This window comes from Cryptomeria japonica, chromosome 2 (assembly GCF_030272615.1).
Source record: "Cryptomeria japonica chromosome 2, Sugi_1.0, whole genome shotgun sequence".
NCBI lineage: Eukaryota > Viridiplantae > Streptophyta > Pinopsida > Cupressales > Cupressaceae > Cryptomeria > Cryptomeria japonica.
Genome location: NC_081406.1, coordinates 577552339 through 577574625, shown reverse-complemented (window position 1 = coordinate 577574625; position 22287 = coordinate 577552339). Strand labels below are relative to the sequence as shown.

At 41.5% G+C, this 22287-nt stretch overlaps 1 protein-coding gene across 12 annotated transcripts in view; it reads left to right on the top strand.

Annotated features, from left to right (window-relative positions):
* Positions 1-22287, top strand: part of LOC131051075 (uncharacterized) — a 190223-nt gene that overhangs the window by 119780 nt on the left and 48156 nt on the right. For 5 of the 12 annotated variants that reach the window (XM_057985439.2, XM_057985447.2, XM_057985476.2 and 2 more), the window contains one exon: positions 16614-17470. The exons of 5 other annotated variants lie outside the window; for them this stretch is intronic. In XM_057985439.2, coding sequence (XP_057841422.2) covers positions 16614-16832 — 219 coding nt within the window. In that variant the 3' untranslated portion in view covers positions 16833-17470. Of the gene's footprint in view, positions 1-16613; positions 17471-22287 lie in introns of those variants that run through there. 2 more of the 12 variants (XM_057985482.2, XM_057985519.2) reach the window with 1 other exon arrangement.

Below are 22287 nucleotides of genomic sequence, written 5' to 3'. Positions count from 1 at the left end.
TCAACGCAAGGGTAAACCACAACTGGAAGAAAAATACACTTTCCATGGAGAAGGGAGGGCGAAAATATACCATTGACCTACACACTCAAAATGTCGGCGAAGAGCTCGCCTCTTCCGACTCGGAGGACTCTAATAAAGGGGAAGGGGGTCCCGATGAAAGTAAGGGCAAGAACGCGATGGAGCCGAATAGTGAAGGGGTGCTAGAATTGGAGGGATGTTCTGAAGATGAGAGATGCTCACTTAACGGGCTCTTCCATTGGCAGATGGAAGATTACGAAATGTTCCAAAGCTACAGGCTCGAAGTAGAGGAACCAGAGCAACCAACAGAGGTGTACCTGCCGGAATACAAAGAATATTGGAAGGGAGACGCCCCAAACCCTGGCGACGTAAATAATCCGAAGAGTGTCGGCACCGATTGGAACCCTGTGTGGAAGGCCGCAACCTTCAAAATCTTTATTATCCTTCTTCTTATGTACGGGAAGGAGGTCGTGGTCCTTGTAGAATTTGTGGTTCCAGGTCTTTCAATGACCAGTGAAAATAGATTGGCCACCAACGGGTACAAATTGAAACCTTACCACGCGAAGCGCGCAGGGGACCCGAGAGGCCAGACAGACACTCGAGAGTCCGGAGGGGGACCCGAGAGGATGGAAGGAGACTCGAGAGGCCGGGCAGGCGACTCGCCAGGTATAGGACCAAAACAGGAGACTGTCGAGCGAGGAAAACCGAGAAGGATGAAGGGCAATCCCAGAGACACGGGACCCGAACAGACGACTTTCTAAGACATCTAAATTAGGAGAGGAGGGGAAAAAAAAAAACAAACCGTACGGTCGTATGACAGGCGACCGTACGGTCAAAAATAATAAAAAAAAAAAAAAAAAGAAAGAAAGAAAGAAAGAAAAACGAAGGAAAAGAGACCACCGTACGGTGGCACCACCAACGGTGGAACCCACCGTGCGGTGAAGCCACCGATGGTGGAACCCACCGTGCGGTGGACACCACCGAAGGTGGAACCCACCGTGCGGTGGCACCATCGAAGGTGGAGCCCATCGTGCGGTGGAAGCCGCGAAGGGCCGCGCGGGCATAAAGCCGCCTACCGAAGGGAAAACTGCCGAAGGAGATAAAAAGCTACCGAAGGGAAAGCCGCACATGCCGAAGGAGATAAAAAGCTACCGAAGGGAAAGCCGCACATGCCGAAGGAAGAAAAGCAGCCGAAGGGAAGACAATCACCGCACAAATGCAGAAAGAACCAATTACACCGCACGATTGGAGGTGGTATGGCGGGACATTACAGTGCCTAAAAAAAAAAACAAAAAAAAAAAACGACGACGGATTGAAAAATGATTTGATGACATCTGGAGCCTGGACACTGAAAATATTGGAGTGTAGAAGAAGGGTTTTTGACATCATAAAATATCACAGAAATGCAGTGCGCCATGGACTTTCATGGCGCTGCCCCTCGACCCCGCTGGGGCGCTGCCCCAGACCCCGCGGGGGCGCTGCCCCTCGACCCCGTTGGGGGCGTTGCCCCCAGACCCCCAGTTTATTTTGGAGCTACAGAATACCACGGGAAGTGTTGTGCTTGTCCGTACTGTGAGAAGGAAGCCTGCAGCTAAGCATTGGCGGGAATGCCATAAGCCGTAGAGGGAGACGGATTTGGAGGTTGCGAACAAACAGAGTTTGAGGGAAGGCATTGCAGGTCCGCACAGTTGTATGACACCAGGGAGTTATTCAGTTCAGTTTTTAGCCTTTGGGGAGTGTGATGGAGGATTTCAGGTGTCTCCTAGCATTTGTGCCAGTGGATTGTGGCCACCTCCAGGCATGACTGGTACGCTTTGAGGAACTCGGAGGATGTCTCGGTTGGACGTGAGATTGCCGTGGTGGATGCACAGAGGGCTCGGGAGGAGCTGACCACCAGGTTGGAGGCAATAGTCGCATGAGACTTAGTTCAGCGTACCCAGGAGAGCAGCATGGGTGGCTATCAAGGACAAATTGGCTAGGGAGACAGTATCATTTGAGTAGCAGTTGGTGGAAGCTGAGACTGAAAAACGTGTTTTGCAGACAAGTTTGGGTTAGGCACAGGAGGACTGTGATGGCTAAGGAAGCCATATTGGTGAAATCCGCACTTGAGCATCGGATGGTAGAAAGGGGTTTTCAGGAGAGGACGCAGCAAGTGTATAAGATCTGGGCCCGACTAGCGTCAGTAGTTCCTGCCGTTCCTCTCTAATTTGTATTAAGTCGTCGGAGTCGACTTCTTTTCTTGGGGGGGATGATGTTGTCGGGAATAATTATTATGTCATTATGTTATGTTGTTATGTTATGTTTATGTTGTCGTTGGTAATAATGAATTACGGCGGTCAGTTAGTTAGCCGACGGGTAGGTAGTTGGTGTTGTCGGGAATAATCATTATGTCATTATGTTATGTTGTTATGTTATGTTTATGTTGTCGTCGGTAATAATGAATTACGGCGGTCAGTTAGTTAGCCGACGGGTAGGTAGTTGGAGTCGCGACGGTTGTGTCGCACCCCTTCGGTAGTCATATATTGTATCACCTCCGGGTGTTAGAGGACATGTATTGTTAACGACGGATATAATATGAACATCCTTTGACATTAATGGAAAAGCTTATTCTGGTACTTTTATATTTGCATTGTACATTGCTGTTCAATTTCTGTATTCTTCCTATTTACCCAGTGAGGTAAACATTTGGCGCCGTTGCCGACACGAACTCAGGAACGGAAGACACGGATGGCGCACAGACACAATGGGCCTACCCGTTGGTGAAGTAAACCCGGAGAACCGACGACAGCAAAAGACGTGTTGTGTTTTGATTTATGTGTGGAGAAACATGAAATTGTACCACAATTAATGCCCAATTTACTGAATAAAGACAGAAATAAGAAATTAGAAACCGACGAGTGGGAGGCTGCGCAGAAGGCTTTGATTCTGGAACAACGTGTAGAACGTAGACGGAGGCTGAGGCAACTTGCCGAAGGACGACCTGCCGAAGGGTTGCCCGAAGGGAACCAAGGAGGTGTCACGGAAGGTGCAGAAGCCGAGGGGAATTTCTACGCGTCGCCAGACTACGGTAGAGCGAGAAGCCTTGAAGAGTTTCTGGAGGAAACTAGGTTACGGAGAGAACTAGTTGAAGAGACTCGAGATCGGTTCAAAAACTTATCTCTCACGCCACAAAGGGAGGATCACCGAAGGGAACCGCGCACGGGTGACGACGAAGCGCCACAAAGGGAGGATCGCCGAAGGGAGCCTGGCACGGGTGACAACGAAGGGGAAGTTAACCGCACGGTAGGTACAAGGCAGAACACCGTACCTTTGGTCACCACCACAGGAGGCATCAGCGGCATCGAAGGGAGCAGCACCGGAGGGCAGACACAGCCACAACCACCTCCAAGTAGACGATTTCCATCAATGGCGACCAAACAGAAGTTACCCAAATTCAACGGGGATAGCAAAGATGATCCCGCACGGCATTGCCGTACATGCGAAACCATCTGGACAGCCAACGGGGTGACTGACCAGGATGAATGGATGAAGCAGTTCCCCGCCACACTGAGAGGAGTGGCTATTGACTGGTACGCAGACTTGGATAAAACCAGTGTAACTACATGGGATGAATTGAAGAAGGCATTCGAGAAGGAATTCCGGCTTCTCCGGGATGATAACGAGATAGTTTCCGAAATCTACGGAACAAAGCAAGGAAAGAAGGAGATTGTACGGGCGTACGGGCGCCGACTAAAAGAGTTAGTCGGGAAAATGGAAAGCCAACCGGCCGATGGCTTGAAGAAGAGGTGGTTTGTCGAGGGTTTGAACCCTAAGCTACGACGAAAGATGAAAATTGTGCCTCCAACATCCTACGACGACGCATACAACCGGGCCATGGACCTGGAAAGTGAAAATAAGACGGCCAAAAAGAAGAAGAATAGACCTTCATCATCATCTGAAGATGATGACACATCGGAAGAAGAGAGTAGTAGTGACGAGAAGCCGAGGAAGAAAGTCACAGCCCTTCAAAAAGATATGGAAAGGATGTTAAAAGAATTTAAGACAATGAAGGGGACTACAAGTAAGGACGATGAACTATGGTGCACGGAGTGTAAGGAGAGCGGCCACACGAAAGGTGCCTGTCCCAAGAAGGCATTTTGCGACATCTGCCAGATTATGGGGCATTCTACGAAGGAATGTCCATACAATCTGAAGGCACGTAACCAGCAAGTGCTCTTTGCGCAGGAGCAACCATCCACATCGGAGGCAAACAATAATGCATCATCTGGAGGATACCGGGACAACAGACGCGGCGGTGGAAGGAATAGCAACAATACCAATAACGGAAGCCGTATCCAGTATGACGTCAAGGGCCGGCCAATTATCCAATGTAGGGCCTGTAATCAGTGGGGGCACTTCGCCCGTGATTGCACGAAGGAAGCCACCCCTCAGCACCTCTGCCGTTGGTGTGGGCCAGGCGACCATGAGGACGCAAATTGCCCGCAGGCAGGGGTGAATCTCCTCAACATTGAGAAGGCTGAGAAGACTGGTGAGAAAGAAGTATTGGCGATCACCCGCGCCCAGACGAAAAAAGCCACTTATCCCGACCCCCGTACGGAGAAGGAGAGATTATGGGAGGCAAAGGCCAATATTGAACGTGAGATGACAACCGAACGACGGGACAACGAGGTGGCGAGTACATCATTCCGTACGGAAGTGGAAAATAACATCATTGGGCAAATATTGCAGATGGAGGTGCCGATAAAGGTAAAAGACCTTCTAGACTCTATGCCACAATTGAGGACTGCCATCCTCACCAATGTGCAAAGCACCGCATCGTCGAGTGCACCACAGGTAGGGGTTCCCGCCACCGCTACGAAGAGTACACCACAGGTGGAGGTTTCCGTCAGCCCTTCGACTGACCCGATGTTACTAGCCTTGAGCAGTGGTAGACACCCAGCTGTGGTAGAAATGGGTATCTGTGGGACCATTCTGAAGGACACCATTGTGGACGGTGGATCTGGGGTGAATGTACTACCAGAAGAAACATGGAAGCGGCTGGGGAAGCCCACCCTGTGGCCACCCACATTCAACCTGGTGGGAGCGGACCAACACGGCATTAAGCCACTCGGCCTGTTGATGGCCCAGCAAGTGACAATTGGTACACAACCATTCTTGTTAGATTTCGTGGTCATTCCCTCGAAGAAGAAAGGCTATGACGCCATCCTGGGGAGAGTGTGGTTGATCAACGCAAGGGTAAACCACAACTGGAAGAAAAATACACTTTCCATGGAGAAGGGAGGGCGAAAATATACCATTGACCTACACACCCAAAATGTCGGCGAAGAGCTCGCCTCTTCCGACTCGGAGGACTCTAATAAAGGGGAAGGGGGTCCCGATGGAAGTAAGGGCAAGAACGCGATGGAGCCAAACAGTGAAGGGGTGCTAGAATTGGAGGGATGTTCTGAAGATGAGAGATGCTCACTTAACGGGCTCTTCCATTGGCAGATGGAAGATTACGAAATGTTCCAAAGCTACAGGCTCGAAGTAGAGGAACCAGAGCAACCAACAGAGGTGTACCTGCCGGAATACAAAGAATATTGGAAGGGAGACGCCCCAAACCCTGGCGACGTAAATAATCCGAAGAGTGTCGGCACCGATTGGAACCCTGTGTGGAAGGCCGCAGCCTTCAAAATCTTTATTATCCTTCTTCTTCTTATGTACGGGAAGGAGGTCGTGGTCCCTGTAGAATTTGTGGTTCCAGGTCTTTCAATGACCAGTGAAAATAGATTGGCCACCAACGGGTACAAATTGAAACCTTACCACGCGAAGCGCGCAGGGGACCCGAGAGGCCAGACAGATACTCGAGAGTCCGGAGGGGGACCCGAGAGGATGGAAGGAGACTCGAGAGGCCGGGCAGGCGACTCGCCAGGTATAGGACCAAAACAGGAGACTGTCGAGCGAGGAAAACCGAGAAGGATGAAGGGCAATCCCAGAGACACGGGACCCGAACAGACGACTTTCTAAGACATCTAAATTAGGAGAGGGAAAAAAAAAAAAAAAAAAAAACCGTACAGTCGTATGACAGGCGACCGTACGGTCAAAAAATAATTTTAAAAAAAAAAAAAAAAAAGAAAGAAAGAAAGAAAAACGAAGGAAAAGAGACCACCGTACGGTGGCACCACCGTGCGGTGGACACCACCGAAGGTGGAAGCCACCGTGCGGTGGCACCACCGAAGGTGGAGCCCATCGTGCGGTGGAAGCCACCGTGCGGTGGAAGCCGCGAAGGGCCGCGTGGGCATAAAGCCGCCTACCGAAGGGAAAACCGCCGAAGTAGATAAAAAGCTACCGAAGGGAAAGCTGCACATGCCGAAGGAGATAAAAAGCTACCGAAGGGAAAGCCGCACATGCCAAAGGAGGAAAAGCAGCCGAAGGGAAGACAATCACCGCACAAATACAGAAAGAACCAATTACACCGCACGAAGTAGGGAAGTCACCGCACGATTGGAGGTGGTATGGCGGGACATTACAGTGCCTTACAAAAAAAAAAAAAAAAAAAAAAAAAAACGACGACGGATTGAAAAATGATTCGAAATGATTCGATGACATCTGCTGCCCCTCGACCCTGTTGGGGGCGTTGCCCCCAGACCCCCAGTTTATTTTGGAGCTACAGAATACCACGGGAAGTGTTGTGCTTGTCTGTACTGTGAGAAGGAAGCCTGCAGCTAAGCATTGGCGGGAATGCCATAAGCCGTAGAGGGAGACGGATTTGGAGGTTGGGAACAAACAGAGTTTGAGGGAAGGCATTGCAGGTCCGCACAGTTGTAGGACACCAGGGAGTTATTCAGTTCAGTTTTTAGCCTTTGGGGAGTGTGATGGAGGATTTGAGGTGTCTCCTAGCATTTGTGCCAGTGGATTGTGGCCACCTCCAGGCATGAATGGTACGCTTTGAGGAACTCGGAGGATGTCTCGGTTGGACGTGAGATTGCCGTGGTGGATGCACAGAGGGCTCGGGAGGAGCTGACCACCAGGTTGGAGGCAATAGTCGCGTGAGACTTAGTTCAGCGTACCCAGGAGAGCGGCATGGGTGGCTATCAAGGACAAATTGGCTAGGGAGACAGTATCATTTGAATAGCAGTTGGTGGAAGCTGAGACTGAAAAACGTGTTTTGCAGACAAGTTTGGGTTAGGCACAGGAGGACTGTGATGGCTAAGGAAGCCATCTTGGTGAAATCCGCACTTGAGCATCGGATGGTAGAAAGGGGTTTTCAGGCGAGGACGCAGCAAGTGTATAAGATCTGGGCCCGACTAGCGTCAGTAGTTCCTGCCGTTCCTCTCTAATTTGTATTAAGTCGTCGGAGTCGACTTCTTTTCTTGGGGGGGATGATGTTGTCGGGAATAATCATTATGTCATTATGTTATGTTGTTATGTTATGTTTATGTTGTCGTCGGTAATAATGAATTACGGCGGTCAGTTAGTTAGCCGACGGGTAGGTAGTTGGAGTCGCGACGGTTGTGTCGCACCCCTTCGGTAGTCATATATTGTATCACCTCCGGGTGTTAGAGGACATGTATTGTTAACGACGGATATAATATGAACATCCTTTGACATTAATGGAAAAGCTTATTCTGGTACTTTTATATTTGCATTGTACATTGCTGTTCAATTTCTGTATTCTTCCTATTTACCCAGTGAGGTAAACAGTTGGAGTCGCGACGGTTGTGTCGCACCCCTTCGGTAGTCATATATTGTATCACCTCCGGGTGTTAGAGGACATGTATTGTTAACGACGGATATAATATGAACATCCTTTGACATTAATGGAAAGCTTATTCTGGTACTTCTTTTATATTTGCATTGTACATTGCTGTTCAATTTCTGTATTCTTCCTGTTTACCCAGTGAGGTAAACAAACTGGTTATAAGTTGGAATATGATTTATTGTAAAAATAATTAATTTATTATAAATATTATAACTTTTGGGCTCAATTTAATGTAATACAATAAAAGTCAAAAGTTAGTTATTTATCTAGTTGGCAATTTTGTCCTTTTATGACAAAAAGTTGTTATTTTGTCTTGGGAAATGTGTAACTTGCGCGAGAGCAATTGGGAAGTAGTTAGGAATTGGTTAGATAGTTGTTTGAATCATTAAATAAAAGTAATTAGAGCTTCTAGAAGGCAAATTTGGGCCCTTGAAAGGATTCGATCTTGTCTGTTGATGTAAATTGTAAAATCTATAAAAGGCTAGTGCCTCTCATTTTGTAATTATTAGAAATAGAATAGAGTAAAGTAGGAGTTGTTGAACAAGCATTGTTGTACCAGCAATTGAAGCAAATGAATAAAGCATTGATGTATGGTGTTTTACCAGTTGTCTTCTCTTGTTTGCATGTTTCCTTTCATCAAAGTTAGTTAAAGTTAAGTGATTTTAATGGTGAATGCAAGGATATTGGATGGATTTTTGGTTCATACCATTGGGGATTTGTTGATTGTAATTTTTTGTGTATGGTTAGTCTGAGCCTATTATTGCTGTTAGTTCAATTGTGGATGTTTGTTTGAGTTGCACCAGAATTGGGTATTGAGATGTATGTTCTTGATTCGAAAATCTTTCATTTTCCTTTGAAAATCTCACTATTTTTGTAGCGCTGTGAGTTGTCTTTGATTGAGTGGGAATCGGTTTTATGAGAGATTTGTCTCTTTGCAACACCGACCATTACTGTCACTGTCCATAGGTGTTAGTTAAGATTTTCTCCAACCCTATCCTTTGCTCTTTATTTTAACCAGTTTAAGAAGTGAAGTATCAATTAGATTGCCATATCATATGCAAGCTAGCTTGTCAGATGCGTAAGTCCCTTTGTGATTACTAGCAAATCACATCATCATTGAGTTTATCCAAGTATTGTCAAGACTTGGCATTTGAAACCTTGAGGTCATCTCATTTGATCAAGTCCTACAACATATGAGATTTCCTTATTCAAGAGAGGATAGGAAACATTCAATGTATTTTATTTTGTGTTGTTAGAAAGTGCAAACTTCCTCATCAACAAGTGGTTGTGGTAGTGGCAGTGTCAGGGGTACTAGCAAACTTAGTCTCGTGATCACTAGGTAGCTCATGGTCATCATCATCAACTCCAAGTGTAGCAAGGCGGTAAACTGAATCATCCAACTCAATGTGCTTTGGATCAATATCCTGTTGCTTTGTCTCCCCTTGTTTGTAGGCATTTTTTGTGTGTGAGGAGCTACAAGTTTGAAAGTACAAAGACCAAGTCCTTCACCTTTTTGGATTGTAGTCTTTTGCGCTTTATTGAGTGGATGAAGGAGTATGTGCTCCAATTCCTCTCGGATGAAGATGAACTAGCAACCTATCAAGATTTTGAAATTAGAGAGTTAAGAGTTATAAATAAAAACTAAATTTAAAATACAAGCAAGATAGTTTTTTTTTTTAATAACTAAGATCTTACTTGCGAAAATTTTTTGATGGCAATAGGTTGTAGGTGATGGTATGCTTCTCCATGGAATTACCAATAATTATGAGCAAGAAAGCCCTTGTCCCAAAGAACTTCAAGATTGGTGCAGGAGCACCGGGTACAAGTGGATCACTCTATTGAGAACATGGTCTAATGTCAGGGTTTAGTGTGTTTGTGTCTAATAAGGTCATAATAGACCATTCATGATGTAATAAGATTCAATTGGAGTCATTGTCCTTTTTTTAGCAAAAGTTGTCAAATTGCAAGAAAAGTTGTCAAGCAACTTTTTCTTGCAACCAACTTGCCAATAAGGGCCAAAGTGTCTAAGTTGGTGTTTAAGTGTTCATTTTGATGTAATAAGGCCTACGAAGGCCAGTTGTCATGTAATTGGGTCATGTAGGGTCCATTGGTCTAGTTTTGTCCATATTGTCAACAAAGATGTAAAAGATACAATGCTACATTATGTCTTTATGATGTATTTGGGAGAACCAACGGTCATAATTTGAAAAGTTGGCTATGAACGTTGGTTCCCAATCCAACCAAGCATATATGTATCTTCCTCTCAAAACCATCCGCACAAAAAATTTATGCCTTGAAAACCCTCTGAGTAGGGCTATTAGGAGATTAGTCCAGTTGTGAAGCAACTCATCAAAGAATTTGTTAGAGGCTCATACCAAAGTGTGGAAGATGTTTGTCTTGATGCCCTAAGATGTTTTACAAGTCTGCCCTTGAAGTATTGAGTCATTTGGAAGTCTACACCAAGTTTGTGCCCAAACCGGCCTATGTCTAAGAGACCTAGTGAGGAAGTTAGGTGAGTTGGGAGAAAGATCTCCATTTAATGGTCACATGTGCCTTTGTAGGTGATTGGTTTAGGTTGTTTTGTGAAATTGGTGTCCAGCTCTGCATCAAAGACCATAATCATTTGCGCTTGAAAAACTCATGAATTCAGCCCTCACCTTGGGCCGTAGGTCTTGGGGAAAAAGTCTACGAAGGGCTGCCTTGTCAACTTGAGCAACTTTGGGATCTCTATATGGGGCAACTCTTGTGTCAGTAAGGAGATCTTGACTATAATACTTCAGACTCAATGCAAAGGCAAGGAGATGCAATGGAGTGGTTTTTTTGTTCCATCTCTCCACAATGATTTGTTGCATTTGTTTGAAGAATGTTTCTTTTGGATCTTGCTCTTTTGCATTTATGATTACTTTCATCTTCTCAATCATTTAGTCGATTCCATCATATACCTCACCCAAACATGGCCTATCCATGTCACTGTAATGGATCATGCTCAATTTAGGCTCAGTGAAATTCAGGAGGTACTTAGCACGATCACACCAAGAGTCATCTAGTACCATTCTCTAAATGTTTGCTGCCCTCAGTGTTAGATTGCCTCCACATACTCCAATTAGGGTAGATTACCATGCTAGCTAGTGCCGCATGAACCTTCACAAGTTGTCTCAACACAAGTGTGTTGGAGACAAAATAGGTCTAAGCAACCTATTTCAAAATGAAAATATGAAAAAAGTAAAATTAAAATTAAATTAAGAAGTTTACTAAACGTAATTATTTTTTAACTAAATAATAAATATAAATTTTCAAATTAACTTTCTGTCAACAGCTCCAATCTCAAGAATTGCCTAAATATGCCTTGCGACATATGGTGGTTGGTGATAAACATTTGGATCTCCTCAGCCTCAACATACACTTGTTTGATCCAATCAATTTTATTGTGAATCTTTTGCACCCTTAGGTTGAGTGAGTGGACAACACAAGGTGTCCAAAAAATGTGTTGATGGTGCTCCTCAACCAGTAACCCAACAACTCCACATTTTTTGGCATTGTTTGTTACCACTTGAACTACATTTCGAGGGCCAACTTCCTCAATGGATTGGAAAAGAATATTAGCAATAAATGGACCATCATTCACCTACTCTTCACAATCCACTGCTCTCAAAAACATTGCCCCTTTAGGGGACACTGCAATAGCGTTGATCAATTGACAATCTCTTGCATCTTTCCATCCGTCAGATACTATGGACACCCCCGTTTCAATATATGAATCCTTGATAGGCTTCAAGCAGTCCTCTACATGTTTCACCTCTTTATCCAACAAGGAAGTATGCACCTTCTCATAACCTAGGCCCTTGAACCCCTTTGGAGCCTCATTAATTGATCTCACCATTTTTTCAAATAAGGTTAGCAAACAACATTAAATGTCAATCCATTAGCATAGATGCATCTAGTTACGTCTTCCTTGACAATCTGCCTATCCTCATTGTGAAATTATGTTTCCAATGGTCCCTTTGCTCTCTTATGTGATAGTACACGTTGTTCGTGAGGTATAGACAAGAATGGATGGCCCTGTGTATGATCAAGGTTGGAAAATGATGGAGCGCCCATTTATCCTTTTTTAGTCTTACTCTTTGCCAAAGGATGAGAAGATTGTTTCCCAATTACTTCGTCTACTTTTGCTTGCTCTTCAATATATGGCAATACTTGTGCCTCTACAAGAAGGCCTTTACCTTTTGGCTTTCTTGGACAAAATTTGATGCCTTTTTGAGGGATAAAGTACAAATGTGCTTTCACTCGACTGTATGAGCTCCTATATGGTTCTTTGCAAGCAAAACAAATCCAAAGATAACCTCCTCCAGCTGAAAGTTGTTCTACCATTTCCACATATTTCCAAAGGGGAGAGTTTAGGTCCGTTTTAAAACAGGGTTCGTTCTCAACACTAGAAGAACTTGCCATTCTACAGACCAAAATGAAAAAACAAAACAAAACTAGAGAGTTCATTTCAATTTGTAAAAATAATGCAAGGAAAAAAAAACAAAAAATAACAAAAACCTACCTCTTTTGTTGAAACCTTCCTCTTCAATATCTGTGAAAATGAATCTACACTTGCAATTGCATACGATTTTCACAAGAACCAGCTAGGAACAAGCAACAATCAATCTTCAACTCTCATTGAGCAATGGCAAGCAAAAACCAAAATTTAGCAATGGAGCAAAGAAGTTTTGTTTTTCATTCTATTGTGCAAAAATGAAATAAGTTTTACCTTTTTGGTGTTTTAAGAGGTCAAATTAGGGTTGGGGGGTCAGATTTGTCTTTTTGGGAAAAAAAGCTTTTTAAAAAAGTAGCTTAATTGTCAAATTCTTCCCGGGTTCCTCAAAATTTGGTCCAAATTCCTTTCGAGTTTGCAAGGCCGAACCCACAAGTTATGGGTCAGACCTTGTCAAACCCACAAGGAACCGGACTCAGACCTGAGGTTCCCCCTGCAAAACCTGACAACGTGTTTTAATTGATAAATCCAAGATAGCAAATGTGTGCCTTAAAACTTGTGAATATTCAATTTGTTTGTGTTGATTGAGCTACAAAGGAGTACTTCTCTCTCTTCTCTCTATGTAATATAAGTGTAGAACCTTTGTCATTGCATAGTTCATGATTATGTTTCTAGGGCAGCGAGGATAGCTTTCTCCATATCCATGGGATCATGAAGATGAATGCCATGCTTGATTCATCTCTTTAAGCCATGCAATGAATAAGTCCCATACATGAGCCTTGATGGCATATACTGAAAGACATATTTTCAAGCTTTTCAATCTATTCAACTATTTATTCTATTTGCTTGTGATGCGCTAGTTGATTGAAGAATGATTTATCATTCCTTCTCTCATAATGCATGTTTAACTTGATGTATATGCTGCATTATTATTTTTTTCTCTATGCTTGAGTATTCATTAGTACCATCTGTGTTTAGGATCTTTCATCTGCAGTAAAGCTACTGATGCCCCTTTAGATGATGGAATCTATTTAATTGCAAAATATTGCTCCAATTGACAAATCCAAGATAGGGGACATGTGCCATAAAACTTGTGAATATCCAACTTTGGCAGGTTTTGAGGCTTAACCATATATATAAATTTTTTCTTTGAGTATCACCTTCGAAAGAGGAAATGACCCCTTTGTCCTCCTAGAGTCATCTTTGGAAGAGAAAATGGGTTTTCTATCCATTTGGAGTTATCTTGAGAAGATAAAATTGTCTAATGAGCAGAAAGGGAGCTGGTCACAGTCTGATACAATGCAATACTTCTACACTATTAAGCATAGTTTGGAGGTTTGCTACAACTTTACTTGGTATGGTATTCTTGAGCATTGCTAGATCTTCCTTATCTTGCTATGTGTATTAGGACCCATGATGGAGGATTTTTACGTCGAAGGCGTCTCCTATATGAGATGAACTACTTGCTTTATGACATCAATGGTTAAAAACCTTTCTTACAGATGCAAGACGGTCAAAAAATTCCAGTTTGTTCATCAATTTTTATCGTTTTCTTTTTTAAAAAAGTGCAAAACCATACGTATTACGTACATATTTCGTTTTCTTGTATATGTTTGCACATGTGGCGAAACGTGGGCCGACACTCCCGCTCATTGCTTTCTAGTAAAATTGTCTCTCTTGCAGAGCATGTCCATGTTGGTAAAACCTAAGATATTAAATTAATTCTAAGTAAGAAGTCCACCTAATGTATGAAAGACTATTAAGTCTAAAAATGAATAACTTTAGCACTAGTTTTGATGGGATTTTTGAATGTAGATGTTATGAAATTTTGATAATTTTGTTAAAACATTTTTAAATGATATTAAAAAAATAATATTTTGGTTTATAATTAATTACCAATTAAATTATATAGAGTGTAATTATATTTACTATTTTATATAATATTTATTAAATTTTATTATTGTATATTATATTTAATATAATTTTAATTATTAAATTTATTTTTATAATAATATTATATGTTTGATAATTCGATTGATTCAAAATAACTCCTTTAAAGATTGTTGGGTTTTGTGCGAGAATTTTTTACTCGACTTTCATCAATGTTCATCTTTAGACATAATAGGCCTTGTATTAATAATATCATACTATATTTGTTAATATATAATATTTTTAATAATAATTGAATTCTCTCTCTCTCTCTCTCTCTCTCTCTGTATATATATATATATATATCCTTCCCCCTCTCTATCTATATCTCATTATCTTATCTCCCTATTATTCACTACATTTGTCTTACTCTATATCCCTACCTCTTTATTGTTGTATCTATCTCCCTCTCACTCCACTCTCTATCTCTTTCTATCAATTTCTCTCTTATTCACTCTATCTCTCGTACTCTCTCTTATTCACTCCATCTCTGCTACTTTCTCTTGATCTCCCTTTCACTCTATCTATTTCTATCTATATCCATCTCTATATATTGGGCTTTCGCTCCCCCTCTTGTTCTCTCTTCCTATATACCTATCTCTTTCTCCATCTCCCCCCTCTTCTCTCCCTCCTCTACCTATCTCTCTCCCTCTCTCCCTCTGCCTTTCTTTACCCCCTCTCTATGCCCCCCTCTATCTCTCTGCATCTCTCCTTCCCTTGCTCCCTCCCTATCCCCCTATTTATCTATCTCTACCGATCTCTCCCTTTATCTCCCCATATGCTTATTTCTTTATCTTCCCATACACCTATCTTGCCCCTTATCTTCCCATATATCTCCTTATATCTCTCCCCCTCGCCCTCAATTTCTCTCTCTGTTTTCCCATCTCTCCCTCTATCCATCTCTATTTGTCTATCTCTACTTTGTCTCCCTCCCCCTCTCTCTCTCTCTCTCTCTCTCTCTCTCTCTCTCTCTCTCTCTCTCTCCATATTTATTCCCCCCCCCTCTCTCTCTATGTCTCTCATTACCTCTCTCTCTCTCTACTTCTCTCTTATATCATTTCACAACTCTATCTTTATCATTCTATCTCTCCCTCTCTCATAGTATCTCTCTCTCTCTCTCTCTCTCTCTCTCTCTCTCTCTCTCTCTCTCTCTTTATATATATATATATCCCCATCTCTCCCCCTCTCCCCATTGTAGACATAACATGCTTCAGTTGGTAATGGAGCCTAATTATCTTGATTCAATGATTTTGTTGTAGTCATGTTTGGATCCTTGTAGATGGATGCATAGTTTATTTGAATCTATCACTTCTCCATTAATCAGTTTGTTGCAAAAACAACATAGTTATCCAAATAACATACCAATTGACCTCATGTACTGCACAACTGTATCCAACTGATAGACCAAAAAATTTCCTAATTGACCTCCCATGCCTCTTTGGCTTACCCAATGCACACCAATGTGCAATTGATAGTCTATCCTTTAGTAGGAATTCTTGCTCCTCATCACTATCCCTAAATTCCTGCACAAGTGCCACCTCCTTGACCTAGATACCCTAGCTTAATTCTTGTATGATGCTACCCATATTCTACTTCTGGAAGTGGCCAACTTGTCTCTGGAGACAAGTTTTGTGGATCTTGGAAGTGCTTTTCTGCTTCTCAATTGGGGGAGAACTCGAAGTGGGCTTCTGGATGTGAGATGGATTATGATGTTATTGCTAGGTTTGGACTTGGGATTCTGTGAAGGGTTTTTTTTTGCCTTAAGAGCTTTTTAGGGAGGTATTCTTGGTATATGTATAGATGTGATCAAAACAAAAATGGGGTTTTCCGGATACAATAGATACAGGACTGGAAAAGTAGGGGCTGAAAAAATAGGAGGTGGCAAATACGGGAAAAGGGCTGAATAAATAAGAGGAAGAATATAGGGCAGGAAAAGTGTGGGCCTATAAAGTAGAGCAAAATAGAATGTCTTAAAGTAGGAAGGAAATAGTGTATGAAAAAGAAGGGCTCAAAATTAGGGTGTGGGAAAGTAGGGTGTGCAAATTTAGGACAAAAATATTATGACTGGAAAAGTAGGGAGTTAAAACCACTGGCAAATAAATAGGGGGAAAAGTTCACAAAATATTTCTCATATGTGTGTTGCTGCTGCTTAAATGTCAATTTTCCTTGCCTTGACTTCACACCACATAATCTTTTCTCAAATCACTGCTCCGATGCTAACATAAGAAATGTCAAATACAGCTGATCCACAGAACTAAAGGAGTAACATTCACTACAAATGCATGTTAGCTCTTTTTCACATTGGATTACTATTAGGCATCTGTGCCATAAGCACTAGTCATTTATAATTTTTCTGTATTTAGTTATCTTTTTTATCAGAAATTAATTGAAATTTTAAAAAATTCAATCACTTTGTTATGTTGGAGACTGAACTTTATTTGTGAATAGATATTTATGCAATCAGATGTTCAAGAAGTGGCAGTTGACATGAGACAATATTTTGACAGCCAATATGATTCATTACAACCAATGTATATCCATCATCCTAATTTATGTGATGATGAAGGATGGGTTTTAGAGAATCCTATGCATATAAGGACCGAAAGAGAGATCCATGCTCACTCTGAAGGTGCAAAAATCTATCGAAGAGTTTATGAAAAGCGATGAATGATGAAATTATGAAATGTCTGCTTAGCATTATCAAAGCATGGATTTCTGGTCTCAATGCCAAGACCTGGTGCTTTACAGTGAATCATGTGCCTCGGGGTAGCTGAAATTTACTGGAACATGGCAGGATGGTGCTTCTTTCCCTTAATGAAATGGTGTCGTCCAAATGGTCAGGCCTTCTTCAGGTGCAGCAGTGGAAAAGGCAGAAAATCAGAATACACTGTTGAGCAAAGAAACACCATATTTACTTTGATAAGTAGTTGTCATTACATCATTTATGTCGCATTGGTAAGGAATGGCAAGGTCAAGAAGTCAAAAAAAGGTTGAACAATCAATATGTTAATTAGTCTGCAAACCTATTATCAGAAAGCTTTCTGAAATAAAAGTCTAGGTGTCTTCCCTAGCTACATTAATAATTTGCAGTTCTTCGTAGCTCTTTTGGGTGCACCCATTAATGCTTAACACAAGAACGGGGAGGGTTTATAATTATTTTCATTCGGTTGTGAGGAATTGTGTACGTACTTACAAAAGTTGTTCTTTTTGCAACGGTGGTTTAATTCTTCCACAACATTAGTGCCAATTTAGTCATTTGAGTGTATTCTCTTTGCTGTTCTTGTTAATATGTGTGCAATATTGTGGTAGGGACTTTTCCATGGGTATATGGAAGTATACCTCTTGAAAATATGAAAGTATCGTGCCCTGTATATTTTTTCTTGAAAATATGAAAGTATCTTGCCCTGTATATTTTTTCTTGAATTCATTGAAGTATCTTGCTCTTTATATTTTACGTTAGCGAATGTTGGTAATGTTTAAGTTCATTTTCTTGCAATGAGAAATGTTGCTAGATGTTGAATTGTATTCAAAAGTCATTTCAATAATGCATGGCCAAAAAAGAAAATTTAGAGACAAACCCATTTTAAAAGCATCTGAGCGTTTCATGTTTCTGATAACTAAATTGGTTGTCAGTTGATTGTTATGACTCTGGTTGTTCATCATTGCCTCAGTTGCCAATTGACAAGAGTATCAAAATTTCACCATAAATACTGCAAGTGACATGGTCACAAGCAAGCAATTTATTTTCTAGGTGAAATGACAGTCATGTAAATATTTGCTGGTTTAGCGCAAAACAGAGAGTACCAGAGATGCACATATAATACCAAAAGTAAACGTGTTAGTTGATTGTTTTGCCTCTTACTTGTTCATCATTGTGTCAGTTAAAGATTGTTGAGATCATCAAGGATCACCTTGTATACAACAAGCGGAATGGTTGGAAGCAAACGATTTTAATTCTAGGTGAAAGTATAGTTATCTCAATCTTTGTTGGTTTAGCACACATCAGAAATAGTTTTAGTATTTTTCTTACATTCATTTAGCATGGCCATTGATTAAGAATAGACAGTGATAATCATAAGAATCCACATAGAACAAATTAACGAAAATGATGAAGTAATGGCACCCCTGCTAATAAGCATGGTATAACTGCATCTAGATAGTAATGTTCAGTTGTGTCAGACACCAAAACCTTATGTCCATTACCATGTATTATTTGTAAATTTGTGATGTCGTGGCAAAAGTTGGGTGAGAGCTTTTTAGATGGGCAAGGTGGATAACTTACAACCTAATCAGATCCATGATGTGATTGTAAATCTCAGCCACGTAGGACATGAAAATTGATGTTCTAGAGATTTTGATTGATGCCATCAAGAGGATGAACAATATCAGCAAATTACTCATAGAAGAGTAAGAATTCCAGCTGTTGCAACTCTATTATTATAATCCTCAAACTGAAATGCTTCTTGAATTTATGAATTTGTTCACCTAAATGATTGAATTTGTAGTCAATGTGCTTTCCAAGTTTGGTTGATTGATAGATTGAAGTAATACCTTGATGCAAAATAAGGCATAGGGTGATAGCTATCATATAGATGTTGCATTTTGAGTTGGTGGCAGGGTGCAAGGAAAAGGTGTTGGATGAAGGTGTGAGTTCTAAGACAAAGCATAGGAGCCATGATCAAGATGACTAAGGTAAGAAAGTAGTCCACAAAGGGCACACACAAGGGTGAGAAGTAGTGTGGGAGAGGAACAATGATGGTCAAGTGCAAGGAACAATGGGTCCAATGATAGATCATCAAATTGAGGAAATTTAATTAGAGCACCAATCATTGCAGACAACTATGTGGATTAGAATTAGTTAGGTGGATTGTCGAGCAAGTAAGGAAGGCATTGCTTGGCATTGCATAGAAGCAATGCAAGAGAGGGAAATGTACAAGAAGGAAGGCCACATGCACTAGGAGCAAGCAAAATTGCAAGATCAAGGACATAACTAGGATTGTGAAGGAGTGTTTGAAGGAAAGATAAGCAATGCAGGGATGAACAAAAGAGAGTGAAGGAGTAACAAAAGGGGCTAAGGGGGATGAGTGCAAGCAACATTGCATGAATGCACATGAAGGAGCCAACAAGGCTAGAGAGGTAGGAATGCACAATGGGGATATGTAGCAAGGATGGATGCATAGGTGAACAATGATCTCAAATCTAGAGTTGATAGATGAATTAACAATGTTAGAGATTCAATTAATCTAGGGACTTGGTGAGGCATTTGAAGACATCTAGAGTATGATGAGTTGTCATAATAGGGAAGGTATAAGTTGTGGTGTAAGGACCAAATCTTTAGGTGCCAAAACAAGGTTTTGAGATTCCATGGGCAGCACCCATAAAATAAGATGAAAGAAATAGAGAAAGGGCTTTTGTTAAGAGATGCCTTCTTTAAGAAGAAGGGTCTTTGGCTAGGAAACCAAAAGGGGTGAAGATGATTGGCAAGATGCTTGGGTTGACTAGGAGATCATTGCAACTATGTTAGTGTGCTATTAAGGAGGTAGCGATCTAGAGTTTTTGTTGCTAGAAGATGGGTCAAGAACAATTGATGAACCATGCTAGTAGAAGGTGGTGCAAACTAGGGGGTCCCCATGTGAGGTGCAAAGTGAGGGTAAGAGAAACTAAATCTTCAAGGGGTGACGAGTAAGGGACAATGGTGAGGCAAGTGGCCACCTACAAGTGGACTATATAATAGGAGCTCATGTAGAAGTGTACATAATAGGGCATGACATCTTAATGTAACCTAATGAATCCTTCCATAATAAATAAATAAATGTTTTGGCCATTATTTGTTGTCTATAGCTTTCGCTAAATGTGTTGGTGTGTGAATGTGGGTATGTCCCCATAGGTTTCAAGACCAAGAATCCCTTAACTAGGACCCTTAGCCTCGAAGATTGCATCATTATTGGTATCAAAGCAAGTTCCCATGATTTGCAAAGGAGAAGATTGGCATATAGAGGTTCTTGTCCCTTGTAGTGGAGAGTGTGGTAGAAGAATGTAGACATCTAAAATTGTAGTTGTTGGATAGAAGAATGTAGACATCTAAAATTGTAGTTGTGGTAGAAGAATGTAGACATCTAAAATTGTAGTAGTTGTAGGAGGAAAGAGGAAATGCAAGGCCAATAAATGGTAGAAGATAGTGGAAGGAGGTTAGAGTAGAGGTAAAAGTTGGGATAAGGAGGAAGTGAGGCCTTGGTGCGGACCTAATGGGAGAAACTTTGACAAGATTGTCGATGGGAGGGAATTAAAGGAGGTGGCAAGAGGTATGGATAAAGTGTGTTGATGAATTCATCAGACTTGGAGGTAGTTTGATAAATGTATCGAACTTGAGGCAACTCTAACAAAGTGCCCACCATTTACGCAACTCAACCAAGTATTGAACTTGAGTCAATTAGACAAATTTGCTGGACTATGAGGTACTTGAGCATGAGTAAAAGAGAATGCATCTTCCAACAAGGATTGTTGGGTAGAAGGTGCAAGAGCATGTGAAGAGCTTGCTTTCCATCAAGACATTATGGGTAGAGAAGGAAACAAAGAAACATGTAGGGATAAGCGAGGCATATGGGGGAGTGGCAATGCATGGAGAGAAGCTTAGGAACTTGTAGAAAGTATAGCTTGGGAAGAAGAAATTGTGTGAGGACATAATGAAAAATAGAGGACGTTGAAGAATAGTTAGAAGTCTTACAAAAATTGGAGGCTTGACAATGTAGAGACACACAATTGACATTAGAGGAAAGGGAAAGAGAAATAATAAAATCCCTGTGGATTAAAGTGAGGTAGATGATCCTCAACAATGGAAGATGATGCAATGAATAAGATTAGGCTTTGGGTAGGAGGAGAAGAAATTGGCTACATGAGAGTAGAGCTAGATGGGAGCAATGGGTGTTCGTTGTGACCCTTAGGATGCATGAGGGCTTAGGGATCACATGTGAGGAAGCCCAAGATGCAAAGAAGGATCCTCATAGGTGCAATAACAAGAATCAAGGGAATCTTTGTGAGAATAGCATGAATGAGAAGTGCAAAAGGAGGAAGCCAGAGGTAGAAGTACTACTTAGTACGAGTGGTAAAAATGTGCACGTAAGAAATCCCTACTAGTTAGAGCCAAATCAAAAGAGCCTGGAGTGGGACCAATGCATGGAGGAAGGTGGAACAAGGTGGCCATAGTGCTTAAATGGAAGTGCCTGTTCAAGGCAATCATGCACAAGGTATGAGAAGTGCGGAAAAGAGGTTTCAATACATTGGTTTTAGGTTTTTTGGTAGATTCAATAAATCAAGGTAGTCAATATGTATTGGTCAATGAGGCAATTTGATAGAGCAATAAACTAGAGGTAACCAAATAGATGTGATAAACCTTAGAGGTAGTTTGATGTAAAGAAAATAAATAACTATGCAAAGAGGATAGTAATGAAAAAACTGTCGATTAGAGTTAGTCTCACCAAAGGAGGATACTAGGTGAAAAGTGATGGTTGGATGATTGATTTGAGGTAGCTACACCAAATGGAGAGGATAGCCAATCCAATAAGAAATAGAGGGGATGAGAGATCATGATGGCGATAAAGATGTCCCGAATATTATGTTGAAATGGAGAAATAGTGGATAGAAATGAAATGACTCATTTACTTTCCTACTTGGGGAGTATAATGCAAGGGCATCTCGGGGTGAGTAAGATTGGTTGCAATCATGGGCCAAGAAGGGCACAAGGAAAAGAGGGTATTGGATGAAGGCACAAGTGCATGTGTAGGGTGCAAAAGTAGTCAAGAGAAAATGAGTATGTCGAGAAACCACACATTAAAGGAATGCACAAGGGTGAGAAGTAAAATAGGAGAGGTTTTGTTAATGAGGAAGTTTGCACTTTCTAACAATGCAAAATAAAATATACTAAGTGTACCCTATCCTCTCTTAAATAAGGGAATCTCATATGCTTTTTGGATTGATCAAGTGAGACAACCTCAAGGTTCAGAATGTCGGGTCTTGATTGTACTTGGATGAACTCAATGACGATGTAATTTGTTGGTAATCACAAAGGTACTTACTTATCTAACAAGCTAACTAACAACTAATATATTAATATGTAAGGCCGGAG